The sequence below is a fragment of the Panthera leo genome, chromosome B2 (assembly GCF_018350215.1).
Source record: "Panthera leo isolate Ple1 chromosome B2, P.leo_Ple1_pat1.1, whole genome shotgun sequence".
NCBI lineage: Eukaryota > Metazoa > Chordata > Mammalia > Carnivora > Felidae > Panthera > Panthera leo.
This window is the reverse complement of record NC_056683.1, coordinates 106,469,783-106,490,573: the sequence shown is the minus strand read 5'-3', so window position 1 is coordinate 106,490,573 and position 20,791 is coordinate 106,469,783. Positions and strand designations below refer to the sequence as shown.

At 35.8% G+C, this 20,791-nt stretch overlaps 1 protein-coding gene across 3 annotated transcripts in view; it reads left to right on the top strand.

Moving 5' to 3' along the window:
• Window positions 1-20,791, top strand: part of CEP85L (centrosomal protein 85 like) — a 215,605-nt gene that overhangs the window by 45,106 nt on the left and 149,708 nt on the right. For 2 of the 3 annotated variants that reach the window (XM_042939703.1, XM_042939702.1), the window contains exon 2: window positions 16,910-17,071. In XM_042939703.1, coding sequence (XP_042795637.1) covers window positions 16,910-17,071 — 162 coding nt within the window. Of the gene's footprint in view, window positions 1-13,920; window positions 14,075-16,909; window positions 17,072-20,791 lie in introns of those variants that run through there. The other variant, XM_042939701.1, reaches the window with a different exon arrangement.

The following is a 20,791-nucleotide window of genomic DNA, read 5'->3' as shown; positions in this document are numbered from 1 at the left end:
GTTGTCTGACCCTGACGATTCCCCAAGACACTTTAATTGGATCTTGAACCCTTTGAGAAGCTGAAAGTTATATAGGCCTTTTATCCAGAAAAAATTGCCATATGTACAGACGTAAAATTTTTTCCTCCAATTTTAGGTGGTTCTCGAACTCGTAGGTAACCTTGTTCCACAAAATGTTTTGAGTTCCACTTGTAACTGACATTTTTGTAGACATTTTTAAAGCTATTTGCAAAACAAAAACCGTAGAAACAGCATATGGAAGTGAGAATTTTTTTTTCTGGTAGCATTTTCTGCTCTTTAAAGTATACCAGGCACAGTTGCTATTAAAATTTCAAATAATGTAATTCTATGATAGTTCAGAAATTTGTGATGTGTTTTTTTTTAGACATATAATTTTACTAGTTATTGGGGGAGTGTAATTGACAAGTAGAAATTGTATATATACTTAAGGTGTCCAACTTGATGTTTTGATGTATGTATATGTATGCATTGTGAAATGATTTCCACAATCAAGCTATTTAACATATTCATCACCTCATAGAGTTACAATATTTGTGTGTGTGTGGTGAGAACACTTAAGATTTATCCTCTTAGCAAATTTCAAGCATATTGCACGGTATCAAGTGTAGTCACCATACTGTACTTTATTGGAGACATATGTAAATTTTTAAATCCAGAGTTAAATTTAAAATCATTCTCTTAAATTTGGTTCTGCAACACTTGTAGCAATAATGGAACTTAATGTAGGCATGGATTTAGTTAAAAAAATGTAAGTGGGAATTATCTTCTCTAAGATGTATACTATTTATCCCAATAAGGGGAGAGTGCAGTTGAGAGGTTTCCGATGCTTACTGACTACTAGAAATACTACAGTCACAGTTAACTTCAGTAAGCAAGAAGACAACTTCATTATCCCTAGGGATTGGAGGGAGTGGTTTCAATTTATCTGTACCTGTCAAGAGCCATCTGTAGTGTCTTTGTAACCTAACCTCTTGAAAGAGATTTGTAATAATAACATGTTTGGAGATATAATGTCACCCAAGCATTGTATCCATTTTTCCATTGTTTTTCATGAGGAAGAAAACCTCATAGTGAGCAGAAGTTAAGCAACTGAAGGAAGGACTTTGAGGTTGTATTGCAGGCCCTAGACCTTTGCTGTAACAAAGAATATAGTGGAAGGAGATAATTTATAAACAGTACCCAGGTTGAAGGAATTTGGACAGGATATCTTTACAAAGCATATATTTTATCATATTTTGACAGTGATAAGCCATTGGTAAGTCAGGACATGCCTTTCCAATAAATTTTTTTTTCAGCGATATGCCGAGAGTGAATTACTTTTACAGTAATAGTGATGTACTTTTTGCTATGCTTCTTTATTCTTTTTTTTTAAAAAAATGTTTTTTAATGTTCATCTATTTTCGAGAGAGAGGGAAAGAGAGCAGGGGAGGGGCAGAAGGAGAGGGAGACACAGAATCTGAAGCAGGCAACAGGCTCTGAGCTGTCAGCACAGAGCCCGACACGGGGCTCAACCCAAGAACCGTGAGATCATGACCTGAGCTGGTCAGACACTTAACCGCCTGAGCCACCCGGTGCCCCAATGCTTTATTCTTGAGCAAATAAGTATTTAAAATTATTTTTTAGTTAATTTTATAAAGTTATACCTTAGATGAAAAACTTACATGTAGTTTCTTTTACAAATGAACAGATGGTGAAGGTCAAGATAATGACCTCTGAGATGCTTTATGCAAGGATTTCTTTTCCTTTCTGAGAATTTGAAGAAAATTTATATTTTTGAAATAATGTTCAGTATATCTTTTGACCAACTTGAGCAATTTTAGAATTTTGTGAAAACAAAGAGTTGTTTTCTGATTGTATTTGTCAGCAATCATTTTATTCCTCAAGGCCAATACGAAACCAGGGATAAGTAAATAATTTCTGGTATTGAAATGAGTTTACTACTTCAGTATGTGGGTTAATTCTAGGTATCCTAAAACTGATTTGTTTATCGAAATATGTAACTGGACTAAAGACAAAATCAGTGGTAATGTAGAATCGGCTGAAAATATTGAAGGTAACATTTTTTTTAAGGTAATGGTAGTAAAATCAAATAGGAACAATAACGAGTGTGGTTTGGAGAATACTGAACTTTTGACCTTTGCTTTGGGATTTAATTTTGTTTTGGTATCTACAGTTTTTCAGCTTTATAGAGTAAACGTTTATAAATGTAAATAAGATGAACATGTTCATATATTTCCATACAAAGAACACCCCCCTTTCCCCCTTTTGTGTTGGCAAGTATGGTTAGATGGCTAATTTTCTTTTGAGAGAAAGCACAAGTTGGGGAGGGGTAGAGGGGGGGTGGGAGAGAATCCCAAGCAGGCTACACACTGTCTGTGGAGACTCTGATGCCAGGCTCAGACTCCCCATGAGATCATGACCTGAGCCAAAGTTGGACGCTTAACTGAGCCACCCAGTTGCCCGTTGAAAGCTAATTTTAAATAGAACAAGTGATATGTCTTTATGTATTTGATTGAATGCATTTGAGAATACCTTGCTGTTCAAAATGTATAATCAGAGGGAGAGGGAAAGGGAGAGAGACTCTTAAGCGGGCTCCGTGCCCTTCCTGGAGCCCAAAGCAGGGCTCCATCTCACAACAGGAAGATCATGGCCTGAGCCTAAATTAAGTCTGACACTTAACCAACTAAGCTATCCAGGTGCCCCTTTCTTTCCTTTATGTTTTAAAAATCTAGTATGATATAGTAGTGTTTTGAGTACTTTTGCCTAGTTATACCGAATTTGATTCATTTTATAAATTATACTTTAAAAATATTAATATATTCAACCCTTACAACATTTGGGGGCAGGATATGATAGTTTTAAAGTATGCTAAAATATGAAAACATGAGATCTGGAGAAATGTCAGTGCCTTGAGCTTGAAATCTTCTTCCTAGTTGATGCATTGCCATAAGGTGTTTAGTGATGTCATAATGATAGTAGTGATAACCGGTATGATTACACCAGATACTGAGGTATTCTTCTGTGGTTCTGAATTAGGTGGATCTAAAAGTACTGTGGTAACAATGAAACGTAACTCTTTTGCCTGAACTCATTTGGACATGTTCTATTATAATAGGCTTTGCGGGGTGAGGGGCGAATCTTAACTTTAGTAATGACTGTCGTGAAATGAACTTGATTAGTAATTGGAACTTGATCATTTCTTGGCTTGAATGGAGCTGGTAAATTAATCTGAGGCCAGGGAATAAATGGTGAGTTGACAACCACTATTGTCATGTTGTGAATATTTTTGCATGTTGAGAACAGAAAAATTTTAGAGTCATGATTTTTCTGACTGGATGAAATGTTTGTATGCATATTCTGAGAAAATGGTGATGACATGAAGAGGCCTAGATAGTATTTTACTGAGTGATGGCTTAATTAGTGGGAACTAATGTGTAAAATGTGCATTAAAAAATGAAGAATGTCATCATCTAGATAACTTCCAAAGCTGCAGTGAGATACTAATTATTATTACTACCTTAAGCATTCATATTTTACACTGCCAAAATAATATTCTGAAAAGTAGAATTTATCATATAAAGTATTCATTTTAAGAATGGAAATGATCGGGGTGCCTGGGTGGCTCAGTCCCTTGAGCGTCTGACTTCAGCTCAGGTCATGATCACTCTGAGTTTGAGCCCCACGTCAGACTCTGTGCTGACAGCTGGGAGCCTAGAACCTGCTTCGGATTCTGTGTCTCCCTCTCTTTCTGCCCCTCCCCCACTAACACTGTCTCTCTCCCTCTCTCCCTCTGTGTCTCTCTCTCTCTCTCTCAAAAATAAACATTAAAAAATTAAAAAAAAAAGAATGGAAATGGTCAACATAAAAAGAACGTCAAGTAGCTTTTCATACTAATATCTTACTTCTACTTTCTATTTTTCTTTAATTATAAAAATCCATTGTTATTACCTAGTATAGTGGTTGGCACATAATACGTACTTGGCAAATGTTTGTGAGTCATTCTTTCAATAAATATTGTGTAATAGGCATTGTACTAGTCTGTAGCAATACATCACTGAACAAGAAAGATAAGGTCCCAGCTCTCAGGGAGCTTACATTCTAGTGGGGACGCAGCTGTCTGTAAGTAAACCAACAACAAGAGAGTTCACCTGGTAAGTACTGTGAAAACAGGGAAACTGGGTGAGATGGCAGAGGTTGAGTAGAGCTGCTTTGGATCGGCTGGTCAGGGAAGGCCTTTCTAAGGAGTTAACGTTGAGCTGAGGCCAGAATGATAAGGAGCCAGACGTGAGGGGAGGAGTATTCAGGCACAGGGCACAGACACAGCTCCAAGGTAGAAATGAGTTTGGGGAGTCTGAAGAATATCAAGAGCCAGTGAATCTGGAGCATGGAGATCAGGAATGTGAGGTGAGGGAGCCCAGATAATGTAAGGCATTGTAGGAAGTTTGGGTTCTATTCTGTGTGAGGGGAATCTAGATATAAAAAGGGTAGGAGAGATGACTCTTCATTTATTCATTCACTGGGGAGTGCCTACTTTGAGGCAGACACTCTTCTAGCATTAGGGAAACAGACTAGACATTCTCTGTCCTTGGTGTTTATGGATCACGCCTGGCTGTTCTGTGGGGAAAAATTGTGGAGGGTTGGGGGAAAGAAGAGAAGTAGGGAAGCCAGTTAATAGCATACTGCAGTTAATAGGTTACGTACAATAGATGGTCTGGGATCACAGTGGTAAGATCGGATTTGGGGAGAAGAGGATGGGTTTGGAATATACTTGAGAAAGCTGGGAGGATTTACCAATGGTTTGGAGATGACAAAGGAGGGAATCAGGAATCAAAAATGGTATCTTAGTTTTGGTTTCAGAAATTTTGTTTGGTGGTGCTATTTCCTGAGGTGAGGGGAAGAGAGAGGAAGGCAAATAGAATCAAGAGTTCTTGTTTTGGCCACATGCTTTTTTAGAGGTTGCAGGCACCACGTTGAGTCAAGCTCAGTGGAGAGATGGGAGAGGTGGAGGTAGGCATTTTGAGAGATGTCTGTGTATAAATGGTGTTTAAAGGTGTTCACATGGAGCAAATATAGAGAATACAGCAGAGGATCAAGCTCTGGGGCATTTAATGTTTCCTGTCAGGGAGAGGAAGAGGAACAATCCAAAGAAACTGAGAGGGAGCAGCCGGTGAGTTAGGAATAAAACCACAGAGTGTGATATTCTAGAAGAGAGGCGGCTGAGGGGAGGAGTAATCACTGAAGTCTTGTGGTTCCAAGAGGTCATATAAAATCAGTCAGAATAGATCAGTGGCCCTGGCCAGTTTCCATGAGAGACTGTTAAAAACTTAAAAATTGGCTGGGATTAGAGATCTAATCCATTCAATTCTTTTTTTTATTTTTAATGTTTATTTTTGAGAGAGAGAAAGAGTGCGCCTGCAGAGGGGCAGAGAGTGGGAGACAGGAACCCGAGCTGGCTTTGCACTGACAGCAGAAAACCCAGCGCGGGGTGCGAACTCACAAAGCAAGAGATCTTGATCTGAGCCCGAATTTACGAACTGAGAGATTATGACCTGAGCTGAAGTCAGACACCCAACCCACTGAGACACCCAGGCACCCCTCCACTTAATTCTTTATTGCATGGAGATTGATACATAAGTGCTAAATAAAAGTTTGAATTGCTTTCTCCTTACTACTTCTCAAGCTAGGGTGACCGATGGTCTGGGTTTGCCTGGGACGTTCAGTTTCAAGACTAGGGGAGGGGAAGTGTCTCCTGGGATGCCTTACATTGAACAGTGGCTAACCCTTGACTCAAGGACATCTCAAATAGTGTAAGTGTTCTTCCCACCAGAGTAGATTTTCTGTCAGGGGACCAGACTTTGGTATTTAGTTTTATTTCATGCTTTGGCCTGAGAATCTGCCTCAAAATAGTAACTCTCTATTTTTGTTTCTTTTCTCCTGTGATAAATGGTTTAAGACTTCATTACATGGTGCTAAAATAATTGAAGTCATTGATAAGATTTTAAATTACTTTAAAGAATGAGTTTAAGATCAGGACCTTTGTTCTATACCTTTTCTGTGTAGTAGATGTCTAGTGAATAAATCTGATTGCTTTATTGATGCTACTTTTCATTACTAAAATTCAGAGTTAGAGATGAACTGTAGTTCTTAGTTATCCTGCCGGAGAATGGGATGAAATATTTGGACTAAATTTGGTGTAAAGTTCAAAGTTTTCTACAAGATGGTTACGTTGTAGACAGATTGTGTGTTTTTTGACTGTAAGAAATATATGTTGCCTTCCCATGACATTACAGAAGCGTTTTTGAAGCTTTCTGAGTAGTACTGAGCATTACATCTTATTTTAGGAATGATGTACTGAAAACTTTGACTAGAAATTAAGTTCTTTAATTTTGGGGAGATATGTATTAATTTTCTCAAAACTTTATTTTGAAATGTTTTAGAACTAAAGTTTTGTTTCAGTTTTGGCACTTAAATGTGTTGTGTGTGGCACTTAGGTTCCTAAGTATGAGTAAACAAAAGGCTAATTGAGAAATAATTAGCCTACTCAGCTTTCTTTGGAGGTTAATGGCTACATAAATTAAAAGTAGCATTTATTAGGTCTGACAGTTTAGGAAAATTTATTTTGATTGGGATTTTTATTTTCTCCTGGATGTTGTTGATCCTTCTAAGTTTTGGCATAATTTGCTACCATGGAGAATATTTTTTCTAGTGGTACTATGAAATAGTTACAGTGAGAGACAAAGGTGGGCCTCTGGAATACTGCTTGGTATACTTTCTCCACATTTATAGTGGTTTTATTAAAAACTTCATTTTTTACCAGTGTGTAAACTGAAACAAAGACTTATGAGAGATTAAATTAAATGTGGTCCTCATTCCAGATGGCTGCCAATATACTTTTTTTTGAATACAGCATTTCAGGTAACCAGAAGATAAGCTAGGACTTCCACCTGTTTACATATTGACATCAACATGCATGTAATTTTTGTCATAGGAGGAGATAGACTTGTCTGTGTTGTTTGCTGCCCTAACCCTCTTGAATTCCTTGCTTTGTATAATGAGTACTTGGCATATATTTATTGGTTTGAATTCATATTTTTTGTGTGAAAGGCAAACCACTTATTTATCTGGTGTCTATTTAATTGAGGTAATTTTAATCTCAGCCTGAACCAGTGAAAACTCTTCCTTGTTATGGTAGAATTGAGAATAAGGAAATTTCAGAATTACGTCGAAGGAGTGTAGTCTTATACCTTTTGCGGTAATGTGTTTAAAATTATTCATAGTAGTTAATGAACTTCCCTATTTATGTTTAAGAAAACAAAGAATACTAGTTTTTGATTACTTAAAATTCAGTTTTAATTTTCATTCCCACCAACAGTGCACAAGGGTTCCCTTTTCTCCACATCCTTGCAATATTTGTTATTTCTTGTCTTTTTGATAATAGCCATTCTAATGAGTGTGAGGTAGTATCTCATTATGCTTTTGATTTTCATTTTCCTAATGGTTAGTGATGTTGATGTTGACACCTTTTCATGTACCTGTAGGCCATTTTTATATCTTTTTTGGAAGAATACCTATTCAGGTCCTCAGCCCATTTAAAAAATCTGATTTGTTGTTATTGCTGTTGCTGTTGAGTTTTGTGAGTTTCTTATATATTTTGGATATTAACTCCCTATCACATACATAGTTTGGAAATACGTTTTCCCCGTTCTATATGTTGCCTTTTCATTTTGTTGATAGTTTCCTTTGCTGCATAGAAGCTTTTTAGTTTAATGTAGTCCCACTTGTTTATTTTTGCTTATGTTGCCTTTGCTTTTGGTGTCCAATCCCCCCCAAAAAAAACATTGTCAAGATTGATGTCAGGGAGTTTACCCTCCGTTTTCTTCTAGGAGTTTCATGGTTTTGGGTCTTGTGTTCAAGTTTTTAACCCATTTTGAGTTGATCTTTCTGTATGGTATGAAGATAGGGGCTCAGTTTTATTCTTTGGCATGTGGCTGCCCAGTTTTCTCAGCATCATGTATTGAAAGAGATCATCATTTTCCCATTGTATATTCTTGGCTCCTTTGTAGTAAATTAATATACCCTATATGTGTGGGCTTGTGTCTGGGCCTTTTTTTTTTTTTTTTTATGTTTATTTATTTATTTTTGAGAGAGAGAGAGTGAGTGAGCAGGGGAGGGACAGAGAGAGAGGGAGAGAGAGAATCTGAAGCAGGCTCCATAGTGTCAGCACAGAGCCCGAAGCGGGGCTCGAACTCAAGAACTGTGAGATGATGACCTGAGCTGAAACCAGGAGTTGGACACTTAACTGACTGAGCCATCCAGGTGCCCCTAATTCTGGGCCCTTTATTTTGTTCCATTGATTTGTGTGTTTGTTTTTATGCCTGGCACTTTAGAAACAATATTTTTTCATATTTATTCAATTATCACAAAAACCCTATAAGAGAGGTACTCTAATTTGTTTTCTCTTTTTACATGTGAAGAAACAGAGGTACAGTTTAGGTAAGTGACTTACTCAAGGTCTCACTGCTAATAAGAGGTGGAATAGAGCTTGAGTCCAGGCAGCCTGGTTTCACAGTCCATTCTTTACCACTAAGCTACACTGTTATTTCTGTAATAAAAGAAAAAAATTAGGACTATTAGAGTCAGTTACCCTAGAGACAAACAGTACTCAGATGGACTGGAGGATGGCAATGAAGAACATAAATATTGTTATTTTAAGTGTCCTTCATTTTAGCTAGATACTCTCCAGTGTAGTTTGAGGTTTTTTTCTCAGTGTGTATGTGTGGTTACTATTAATGTGAATGCTTTTTTATGTTTTAATGTTCTTTTTAATTTTTTTGTGACTTGTGTTTTTTGGCCCTAGGAGCTTGTTTTCTCATATTTATTAGGTATTTTAGCCATCATCCCCTCAAACCACTTATAATTATTTTTTTTAACTGTTTTGGAAAATATTTACTGATCTTTAGGCATTTAAATGCAAACTAGCTCAAGGGATAGTTAAAAATCTGGATTTTAAAATAAACAGACAACAAGCTCCCCCACCCCTATTTAATCCTTTTTCTAAAAGGAAGAATATTTTTTAGACCTAATTATAATGTTTCCAGAATTTTAATTTTATACCATGAACATTTATTTGGTACCTAGTAGTAATAATGACTTAAGTTTATTGAGACCCTGCCTGGCCCTGGAGCTCTGTGTTAGAGACTAAAAAAAAAGAAAAAAAAGAAAAAAAAGGTGTCTTTCACTGTTCTTAGTTTGCTGAGGGAGAAGAAAGGCCTACACAAATGGGTTAATATAATTTAGTAAATCCTGTTCTGGAATTTTGAGTGATATATTGGGAGAGCACAGAGTAGTAGTTATTGAATGCCACTGAATACCTCTTGGAGGAATCAGAAGACATTTAGAACAAGATTCTGAACTGGGACTTGTAAAGAAGGTAGAGAAGGAAAAGAGCATGGAGTTGTTAAAGAACCTCGACTGTCTGGAGGCAGTGATTAAGTGTGTGTGGCTAGAGAGTGTTTGTAGGGCAGCTGGCATAAGGGAGATAGGGGTTGCAAAGCATTAGAAAATGGGGCTGTAATTGGTGAAGAAGTTTGCCAAACTTTAGTTTGCAGGAAGGAACCTACAGATGTATATAAGCAAGAGAATGACAAATGTACTTCATTCTCAGAAGAGAACTCTGGTAGTAGGGTCGAGATAGCTTGGGTGGAATTACTTGCAGCAGTCCAGCCAAAATATATGATCTGTGACGGTGGACATCTAATTCAGTTTAGTATTTTCAAAATGGACTGAACAGTTTTAGAAACTGATTACTCTTAAGTGTTTAAGGAATAGCTTTTTTGTTGTGTTCTCTGGATTTATTCCTTTTTAACTTAGTTGTATGTTGATTTCTACTGATAGTATTGGGGCAGTTGAAGGCCACTTTGTGTAAAAGTACTTTGTACTTGTTAACATTTCAGAGGTGTTAAAAGGTGAGACATGTGCTTCTTATGTCATACAAGGGTAAGTGTGCTTTGATATTTTCTGTTTTGTTTTATTTTATGTAAAATGGTTGGTCTCGATCCACTGATAACCTGCATTTTGAGAAACACTGCAGTTTGTGTTCATGATTTGTATTCAGCTTTTTATGTAAAAATAAATATGCTTTGTCAGTGATGTTATTTTTATTTTCTTCTGGCTTAGAGTTGTCATTAAAAAAATTAAGTAAGAGGCACCTGGGTGGCTCAGTTGGTTGAGTTTCTGACTCTTACTTTTGGCTCAGCTTATGTTCGCAAGGTCGTGGGATCAAGCCCTGCATTTTTGGCTCTGTGCTGAGAGTTGGAGTCTGCTTTTGATTCCTGCCCCCCTACCCCCGTCTCCCTCTGCCCCTCTCTGCCACTCACACGCTTTCTCTCTCTAAATTAAAAAAAAATTCAGTAAGATTGGTCGTTATTCTAAATGCAGAAAATTATAGGTATATCAACATATTGTGGAAGACTTGATACTGTATGCATTTTTGCTTCCAATTAAAAAAGTGCTTCAGAGAGAAAATGTAGCAATAGGTTACCTCTTCATTTGATGCTAACCTTCTTATATTTCCAGTGTGATAAATATTAATAATTTTAAGTAACTTTTTCCCGGGCACTCAGTATTCTATTTAAAAGAATTGAAATTCATGTTAAAAAATTTAAAATACCATTTCCAAAGAGAAGTTCCAGCGTACAAAGGTACTTCTGTCTTTGTTCTGGAGAAAACTGATTTTACAGTCAGTTATTCAGTTGCTTTAATATGATAGGACCTAGGTAAGACTTTATTGTCAGAGATCCCTGAGCCTCATTGTAATTTTTTTTAAAAAGTCCATAGCATGTACCTAGAAATTGAGTAGTTCCCATTTCAGTAGCAGAGTTTTACAACTATAGTGTAAGATAGTTTTCCTTATTATATCCCCTGGTAAGCATATTTCCCTTCTAGTGCTTAACTACTTTGTGCTTCTGGATTGACTTGAATAGAGACAAGACATGGCATTCTCCTCAGAATGAATGAATTCAGTCTAAATTAAAGATTAGAATGTTGTTTTATTCATGACATTTGTTAATTATCTTCAGTATTCTAGGCATATAATATAAATTTTTTTTTTTTAAAGAAGTACAGTTGAACCTTGAACAATGCAGGAGTTAGGGGCACCAGTCCCCTGTGCAGTTGAAAATCTGTGTAAATCTTTTAACTCTCGAAAACTTAACTACAATAGCTTGCTGTTGACTGGGAAGCTTTACTGATAACATAAACAGCTGATTAACACATATTTTATATGTTATATGTATTATATACTGTATTTTTACAATAAAGTAAGGTAAAGAAAGCATTATTAAAATCATAAGAGAAAATACATTTGCAGTACTACACTATGTTTGTCAGTACCATAAGTTTATATCATCTGTGTATAAGATGAATTGTCAGTATCTATATCATCTTAAATGGTACAAGCCTGTGTAGGTGTTGTATGTGTTAACTAACACTAGACACCAAAAATGAAAAGATAACCTGAAAAACACATTCATATATTACAGGTATACACAACAAGTCATGCATTGAAAGTGAAGAAGCAGTAATATGATTGTCCCACAGTAGCCTAGCCTATACACTAATGAATGAGTCATTGTAACATTTTAATGGCATACAGAATTATAGTCATATTCATGATATATTATTGGAAACTGTTAGATTTTTAAAAAACACTTAACGTGTGGTAGCCTGATATGCAGTTTTTTTCAATGACAAGAGAGGGGCATACTATATGGTAATGTAATTCTTTGAAAGCAAAGTTATAAAACAGTAAGAAAACCAACACATTATTAATTTTGTATTAAATATTACTCATTTTATGCCTATGTGAAGATAGGCTATCCACTACCATACAGGTTTTGCGCAGGATATTGTACATGGTGAATACTTAGGTGGTGATGATGATGATGGCATAGAAACATCTCACACAGTTCTTGCCATACAGTTACTGGATTTTCATGCAAAGACATACATACAACAGGTAAATTTTTTAACTGTTTGGCATGATGATTATTTCTATTCATTAAGTGGAAGTGGATCATCATAAAGGTCTTCATCTGTGTTGTGTTTCATGTTGAATAGGGAGGAGGGGGAAAAAAGGAGGGTCTTGCTTTCTCAGGAGTAGTAGAGGTGGAGGAGGTGAAAGGGAAGACAGTAGAGGCAAGCAAACTTGGTATAACTTTACAAAAATACATCATAATTTTGGTCTGACTTCTTCGCTTTCTCAAAAATGTTTCTATACAGTACAAGTGATTTTTCTACCATTTGCCTTAGTTTTAGTGCTTGTATCATGGAAAGGCCATGTTGTAAAAGAAGTCAAAGCAGTCTTGAGTAATCAGAACCGTTCTGCCAGATTGTTTAATGTCAGTTTGTTTTCTTTTTTTTTTTTTTTTTTTTTATTTTTTTGTCAGTTTGTTTTCTGACAGTGCTTCTATGTCGTCTTTTTCGTTGTCTGGCATTGGTTTAGAAGCACTCATCTCTATCAAACCATCTTCTGTTAATTTCTCTGTTGTGGTATCTATTTGCTTTTGAATTTCCTCAAGACCCGTATCTTGAAAGCCTTAATTTCCCACCTATTTTGCCATATCCACATCTGTTTCGCGATTCCTTTGGCTCTGTCGTTAATCCTGTGAAGTTATGTGTAACATCTTGACACTGTTTTCTCCAGCAGGAATTTATTGTTTCAGGGTCGATGGCTTTCACAGCTTTTTCTGTAACGATGTTGGTATCTTAAATGGTGTAATCCTTCCAGAGTTTTATGATATCCTCTCTTTTGGGGTTCTCTTCCATAATGTTTTCAATGCTTTCCATAGGGAACCATGCAAGATGAATCTTAAAGGTCCTTATGACCTCTTGATCTAGAGGCTGAATTAGAGACCTTGTATTAGGGACAGGTAAGCCACTTTGATATCTTTGGTGTTCAACTCATAAGGTTCTAGGTGGTCAGGGGCATTGTCCAATACCAAAGGGCTTTGAAAAGCAATCCCTTACTGGCAAGGTACTTCCTGACTTCAGGGACAAAGCATCAGTGGAACCAGTCTAGAAAAAGCGTTCTTGTTCAGCCTGTTCTACAACCAAAAGTCTGGCTGCTGATGGTTACCTTTTTTCTTCAAGGCCTGGGGGTTAGCAGCTTTACAGACAAGGGCAGTCCTGATCATACACCTGACTGCATTTGCACAAAACAATAGAGTCAGCCTATCCCTTCCTGCATTAAATTTGGTGCTCGTTCCTCTTCCTTACTAATAAATATCCTTTGTGGAAATTTTTTTCCAGAGTAGGATACATTTGTCTGCCGTTCAGGCAGGTATCCTTTCTCATCAGTGATTTTTGTAATGGTGTTTGGGAGCTCCTCTGCTGCCTCTTGGTCTCAGAAGCTCCTTCTCCTGTTATCTTGACATTTTTAAAGTCAAACTTCCTTCTCAAATTATCAAACCATCCTGTGCTGGTATTAAATTCTTCAGTTTTATATCCTTCACCTTCCTTTGCCTTAAGTTGTCATGTACTGTAATGAGACTTTGCTTTTTCTCAAATCAATCTAGAGTCTATAGGTAGGCCATTCTTATGGCAGTTTTGCACCCACCTACAAGCTGTATTTTCAAATCAAGAAAAAAAAATTTCATAAAGTTCCCCATATTTTTGCTCTCCTGCTGGTGTAGCTGCAGCAACAGCTTCGCAAATTTCCTTTTCTTTCTTTCTTTCTTTCTTTTTTTTTTTAACAATGGTCTTGATATTGGATTCATTTATCTAGAAATAGAAAGCAACTATATGTACTCAAACTGTAGTACATATCAAGCATTCACCTTTTTCTTTCTAATGTCCTGACTTTTCTGCTTCTTGGGAGCATTTCTAGCATCACCAGTGATACTTCATATGGGTCCCATGGCGTTGAAAGTTTATGTTATTGCACAAAACATGAACTATGAAAACTATGTGAGAACCATGAGAGATCAGTTTATTGTGCTACACATACTAGAGACGATTACCTTCACGTGGCTTTTTAAATGGATGCTCGCAACACGTGAGTTCACTGCAATAGCAACAAGAAGTGGCTGTAAAATCATTACAGCAGTATACTGTGTACTACAGTTAATTTTATGCAGTTATGATTTATTATTACATCTTTGCATTTATTTACATTTCTCTTTGAATGGCACCATGTATGGTGTGGAAATGTTTATGTAAGTTTTGATAAATTGTAACTTTTTGTAATAGGATTTTTATATATTTTATGGGAGTAAGTGATAAAAAAGGACTAGCATCTACATATATTTTACGTGTTCATGACAAACCTAACTTTTTCTTAAATTTTTTGTTATTTCTAGGCTACTTGGTGTGTCTGCAAGTTTTTTCACACTGTCACAAATCTCCAGGAAGTTTTCTGATATGTTTACTTAAAAAATTCCACGTATAAGGGGAGTCACTCAGTTCAAACCCATTGTTGTTCAAGGAACAACTATAATTTTAAAAATCTAAAACTTTATTTTTTAATTTCTCGGTTAGTAAGATTGGACATTGTTTCATATCTTTATTTGGCATTTACATGTACTCCCAGCCTATTTATGCTATTTGCTGGGTATTTCTGAAAAATATTTCTCCAATAGGTTTGCATATGGGAGAGAAAGTAGTGGACTGGTTACCCTTTTTGATAATGGTTTAGACAGGACTTTGAGTTCATATACAGGGGATATTACCTGAGGAGCCGATTGAAGCAAACATTTTGGTATAGATTATAGGCAGATCAGAGAACAGGCCTGGTTACAGAATACTTTCACTTGGTGCTTTTATAGGTGAGTAATTAATTAAGTGAATTAAAGTAAGTCCCATTCAGAGAGAGGTCTGGAACCTACAAAGTTTTAAGTGGTTGTTCTGGACATCAAAGCTTGTAGAAGTGCCTCTGGTCAATGTTTTAAATTTTTAGTTAGTTTAAATGTATATGGTTTTCGAGGCTACTTATTTGTTTTATACATCTATGAAACCAAAACATTTAATTTATAAATTACATGTAAATAGAAATTCAAACTAATATTAACATGACATAATGTTTTATTAAAACTAAAGATTTAATGTTGGAGTTAATATTGGTAGAAACCACTTCAGTTCTGGTTTTATTATTAATCTGTTTATGAATTTTGATTTTTTAATATTAATATAAAGAATGGCTATCCTGAAGGTGTGGTAAAATGATTTAATTCATTTTATGGACATGTTTATCTTTCTGTGATCCTTATGTTGAAATCTAAAAACTTTATTTTTTCTAAAGACTACTAGAGGGCACTTGGGTGCCAGTTTCAATACTGTGCCAGTTTGTAATTCTGTGAAGATGTCTTGTTTCATATCATGATAAGTGCCTCATGTGTTATTTGCTCTTTACTTAGAAGTAGCTGTACCCATGAACATAAAACACAAATGTGGGCATTAAAATTACTCAGATCATCTGTGATGTGCTTATTAATTTTTTAAGGATGCATTGAAATGAAAGCCCCAAATTCTTATGTAGAACTTGTTAACTTCCACAAGTCTTCAGGCTCCAATTTGAGAATCACTGTGTTAGCCATTCATAAAGATATGTGCTTCTATAGCTTTTATATAAAATTCAACAGATTTAAAATTGCTCTTTCAGATCATACTAACTTTTATAAACTAGTAATAAATAGTTCACAGACTGGTACTGGTTCACAGATATACTTTGGCATTGTAATGGATACTAATTAATGAAGTATGCAGAAAAGTAAAATGAAGGATGAAACCACAAAAGGCGAATAAAAATTAAAAATGGAAAAGATAAGTAAAAATAAAGACTGAGAGAACATTGAAAAGTGATGTTAGCTAAAAAATAAAGATTTAGTATAACTCAAGGGAAAATAGAGCAGAGAGCCAAGATGTTATGGTGTTTAACTTTTACCAAAATGTAACTAAAGAAATAAATACACGATAATTTTAAATGTTAAGTGATAAGTATATAATAGAAAAAAAAAAGATTTATTTTCCATTAGCATATTGCACTTAAATTATCATGCGGTATGATTCAATTAGGCTTTCCCTGGACCTCCATTCTCAGCTAATGCCTCTGTGTGGAATGACAGATGCCTGCATATCAAATATTCCAGAGCAGAGTGCTGGCATTTATAGACAGATAGATAGATTTGATATTTTATTTTATTTTATTTTTTTATTTTTAATTTTAGAGAGACTGTGAGCAGGGTATCGGGGTAGAGGAAGAGAGAGAGAATCCTAAGTAGGTGCCATGCTCAGTACAAAGCCACATGTGAGGCTTGATCCCACCACCCTGGGATTGTGACCTGAGCTGAAATCGAGTCAGATGCTCAATTGACTGAGCCACCCAGGCATCCCAATTTGACATTTTATTTTATTATTATTTTTTAATGTTTATTTATTTTTGAGAGAGAGAGCATGAGTGGGAGAGGGGCAGAGAGAGGGAGACAGAGAATTTGAAGCAGGCTCTGTGCTAATTGCACAAAACTCAAAGTGGGGCTCCAGCTCACAAAGTATGAGCAGAAGTAGGATGCTCAACCAACTGAGCCACCCAAACACCCCCTGATTTGAAAGTTTTAACAAGGCAGCAGTACGTGTTTAATTAAAAGTTCAATACCTGTAAGGGGAAATCAGAGTCCTTCAGCAGAGGAAGCTGCTAAATCAGCATTGAATTTTTAGGTGTATGATATGTAAGTTTATTTGATGAATCTTAGATATCACTGATCTATTTTAATTATTTGACAAAAAATAACCTTTTTTTTTTTTTTTTAGTTTATGTGTATTTTTTCTAAGGTCAAAAAAGATCTGTCTACTCATAGACATTGTAAATATGCTAACATTTGCATATTTTCCTTTGTAGGCCCAGATTATTCCTCATCAGCATGGTTACCTGGTAATGAGTCCTTGTGGCAGGCCACAGCTGTTCCATCCAACCATCGAAATAATCATATCAGGAGACATAGTATAACTTCTGACAGTGGTGACACCGGCATTGGAACTTCTTGTTCTGACAGCGTGGAAGGTGAGCGGAAATTCCTAGTGTTTAGACATGAGCCTTCAGAATGGTTGTCATTGAGAACATTTAAGGGATGTATTTTGTTGTTCTAAAATAAGAAATTATAAACTAGTGTTTGAATATTTAATAATGTTCAGTGTTGTTATATATCAAAATTCTTTCTCTGATCATATTAGTTTTTCCCTCATTCACTTTTAAACTATTTATTTTGAGATAATTGTAGATTCACATCCGATTTTAAGAAATAGTGCAGAGATTTTATGCATTCTTTATACAGTACCTCCAACCCCCACCCATGGTAATATCTTGCAAAACTCTACACTATGGTATCACAACCAGAATATTGATACAGTCAAAATACAGAACATTTCTATCACCGCAGTGTATACTTCGTGTTGCTCATGCTCCCCCATCTCCCTTAACTCTTGGAATCCACTAATCTATTCTCTATTTTTATAACTTTTTCATTTCAAGAATGCTGTATAAGAGGAATCATACAGTATGTAACCCTTTAATTTTTTTTTTTTTTTTTTTACGATTCATTCAGGTTGTTGTGTATGTCAATAGTTTATTGCTAAGTAGTATTTGGCATTGGTGGCATTAGATAGACCACATTTTGCTTCACCATTTACCCACTGAAAGATACTTTTCAGTTTCAACTATTGGGAATAAAGCTGCTATAAGCATTCATGTGCAGGTTTTGGTATAAACATATGTCTTCATTTCTCTGTGGTAAACATTTAGGAATGAAGTTGCTGGTTGTATGGAAGTTGTATGTTTAGTTTTTAAAGAAATTGTCACATTGTTTTTCAGAGTGATTATTTCATTTCCATTTCATGGATCATCGTGAAGGATCTAGTTTTTTCTTCATTCTAGCTAGTATTGGTTTTTTTTTAAGTATTTTTCTTTTAATATTTTTTAATGTTTTTTTATATTAAATATCATTTATTGTCAAGTTGGTTTCCATACAATACCCAGTGCTCATCCCAACAGGTGCCCTCCTCAATGCCCATCACTCACTTTCCCCTCTCCCCAACCCCCATCAACCCTCAGTTTGCTCTCACTATTTAAGAGTCTCTTATGGTTTGCCTGTTTTATTTACTTTTGAGAGAGAGAGAGAGAGAGTGCACGTGCGCGCAAATGGGGGAGGGGCAAAGAAAGGGAGATACAGAATTTGAAGCAGGCTCCAGACTCTGAGCTGTTAGCACAGAGCTTGACATGGGGCTCGAACCCACGAACCATGAGATCATGACCTGGGCTGAAGTCAGACACAACTGACTGGGCCACCCAAGTGCCCTGCATTGGGCAAAGAAAATGAACTTCAATCTTAGTTGTACAAAAAGATTAAGTCACCATGTTTCGGTTTTCAACATCTTGTACATTCGAAGACAGGTTTGACCCTTGTCTGGCTCCAAAGAGGTAAGCTCTAAACCCTTGGAATATCCTGCTTAATAAGAGTGTCTTTGTTTACCTGGGGACCTTGGTTTTCAACCTTGGTGGTTTTTAAATTCTGGCCTTTCTGATGAGAATGTAGTGGTATCACTGTGGTTTTAATTTTCATTTCCTTCAAGATTAATAATGTTGAACAATTTCTTCACATGCTTGTTTTCCATCTCTATTCTCTTTGTTGGTATGTTTCTTCATGTCTTTTGCCCATGTTTTAATCAGATTATTTCCTTTATTTTACTGTTGAGTTTTGAGAGTTCTTTATGTATTTTGGATACTAACCCTTTGTTGGCTATATGGTTTGCAAATATATTCTTCTACTTTGTAGCTTGTCTTTTTATTCTCTAAAAGTGTCTTTTGCATAAACATAAGATTGGATGTTTAGTGTGGTTTTTTTCTATATGGATTTTGCTTATAGGGTCAAGTCTAAGAACTCTTTGCCTAGTCCCAGATCTTGAAGATTTTCTCTTAATTTTTTTCTTAAATTTTCATCATTTTTTCTTTTCCATTTAATTCCATGATCCATTTTTGAGTTAAATTTTTATAAAGTAAGTATGTTTGGGTGTCTCCAAGACCACCCTTCATACCAGTGATTTGCTTTAAGGAATCACAGAACTCAGAAGAGCTGTCATACTAATGGGATCAGCCATAGAGAAAGAAGCAAAGGGCAGGATCTAGGAGACAGTAGGCCCAAACTTGCATTGTCTTCTCCCAGTGGAATTGTGTCTGCTTAATTCTCCCAGCAGTGATTTGTGACAGCACATACAGAGTTTTGCTAACCAGGCAAGGTCCACCCAAGCCTTGGTGTCCAGGATTTTTATTATGGTTTGGTTATGTTGGCATGGTTGACTCCATGTGTGGATTACCTTACTCTGTAGTCCTTGAGAGGTCAAGCTGGTATCACATGATTCAAGCCTTCCACCATAAATCGCATTATTAGCATAGACCATATGAAGCAACCCAAGGTCCCCAGGTAAACAAAGACACTCTTATTAAGCAGGATATTCTAAGGGTTTATAGGTTACCTCTTTGGAGCCAGTTAAGGGTCAAACCTGTCTTAGAATGTACAAGATGTTGAAAACCGAAACATGGTGACTTAATCTTTTCGTACAACTAAGGTTGAAGTTCATGTTCTCTGCCCAATAAGTCTTGAAATTGGGTAGAATAATTATTCCCATTTTATTCTTTTTCAAAACAGTTTTTGCTATCTTCATTCCTTTGCTTTTCTATATGTTTTAATAATTTTGTCTATATGTACCAAAAATTTTGCTGAGAATTTTATAGGAATTGTGTTATCTATATATCACCTTGGGCAGAGTTGACGTATTTGCTCTCTTCAGTTTTCTAGTCCATTAACGTGGTATAGTTCTCCATTTATTTAGATTTTAACTTTACTCACCAATGTTGTACATGTTTTGTTAGATTTATACCTGAATATTTCATTTTTTATTTATTTATTTTTTTGAGTGATTGTCAGTGGCATTGCATTTCCAATTTTGGTGTCCATGTTGTTATTACAATAGAAGTAAAGTTGATTTTTGTATATTTATTTTGTGACATTGCTGAACTCACTCTTTAGTTCTACGAGGTTTTTTTTTTGGTAGATTTCTTGGGATTTACTCTATGCACAATCATGCCATTAGTAAATAGGGATTTTCTTCCTTTCCAATCTATATGCCTTTTATTTCCTTTCCTTCACTTGTTGCAGTGACCAGACCATCCAGAACAGTGTTGAAGATGAGTAGTAGGACTAGACGTTCTTGTCTTTTTCCTGATCTTACAGATAAAGTGCTTAGTCTTCCACTGTTAAGTAGCTGTGTAACAACTGTTAGTTGTAGGTTTTTCGTAGATGCCATTTATCAGTTTGAGGAAGTTTCCCTCAAATTGCTGAGTTTTTTTTTTTTTTTTTTTTTTTTTTTTAATGAATGGGTATTAGATTTTGCAAATGCTTTGTCTACATCACTTGATAAATGATATTCTTCTTTAACTTGTTGATATGGTGGCAGGTTTTATTGCTTGATTTTTCAAATAGTGAGCCAGCTTTCCATCCCTGGAATAAACTTCACTTGGTCATAATGTATAATTCTTTACTTATATTGCTGAATTCTATTTGTATTTTGTTAAGGAATTTTTCTGTGTATCCATAGAGATATTTATCTGTAGTTTTCTTTTTTGAAGGAACTGTCTTATCCTGTTTTGATGTCAGGATAATACTAACTTTATAAAATGAATTGGAAAGTATTCTCTCCTATTTTCTGGAAGAGAAATGTATGAAATGAT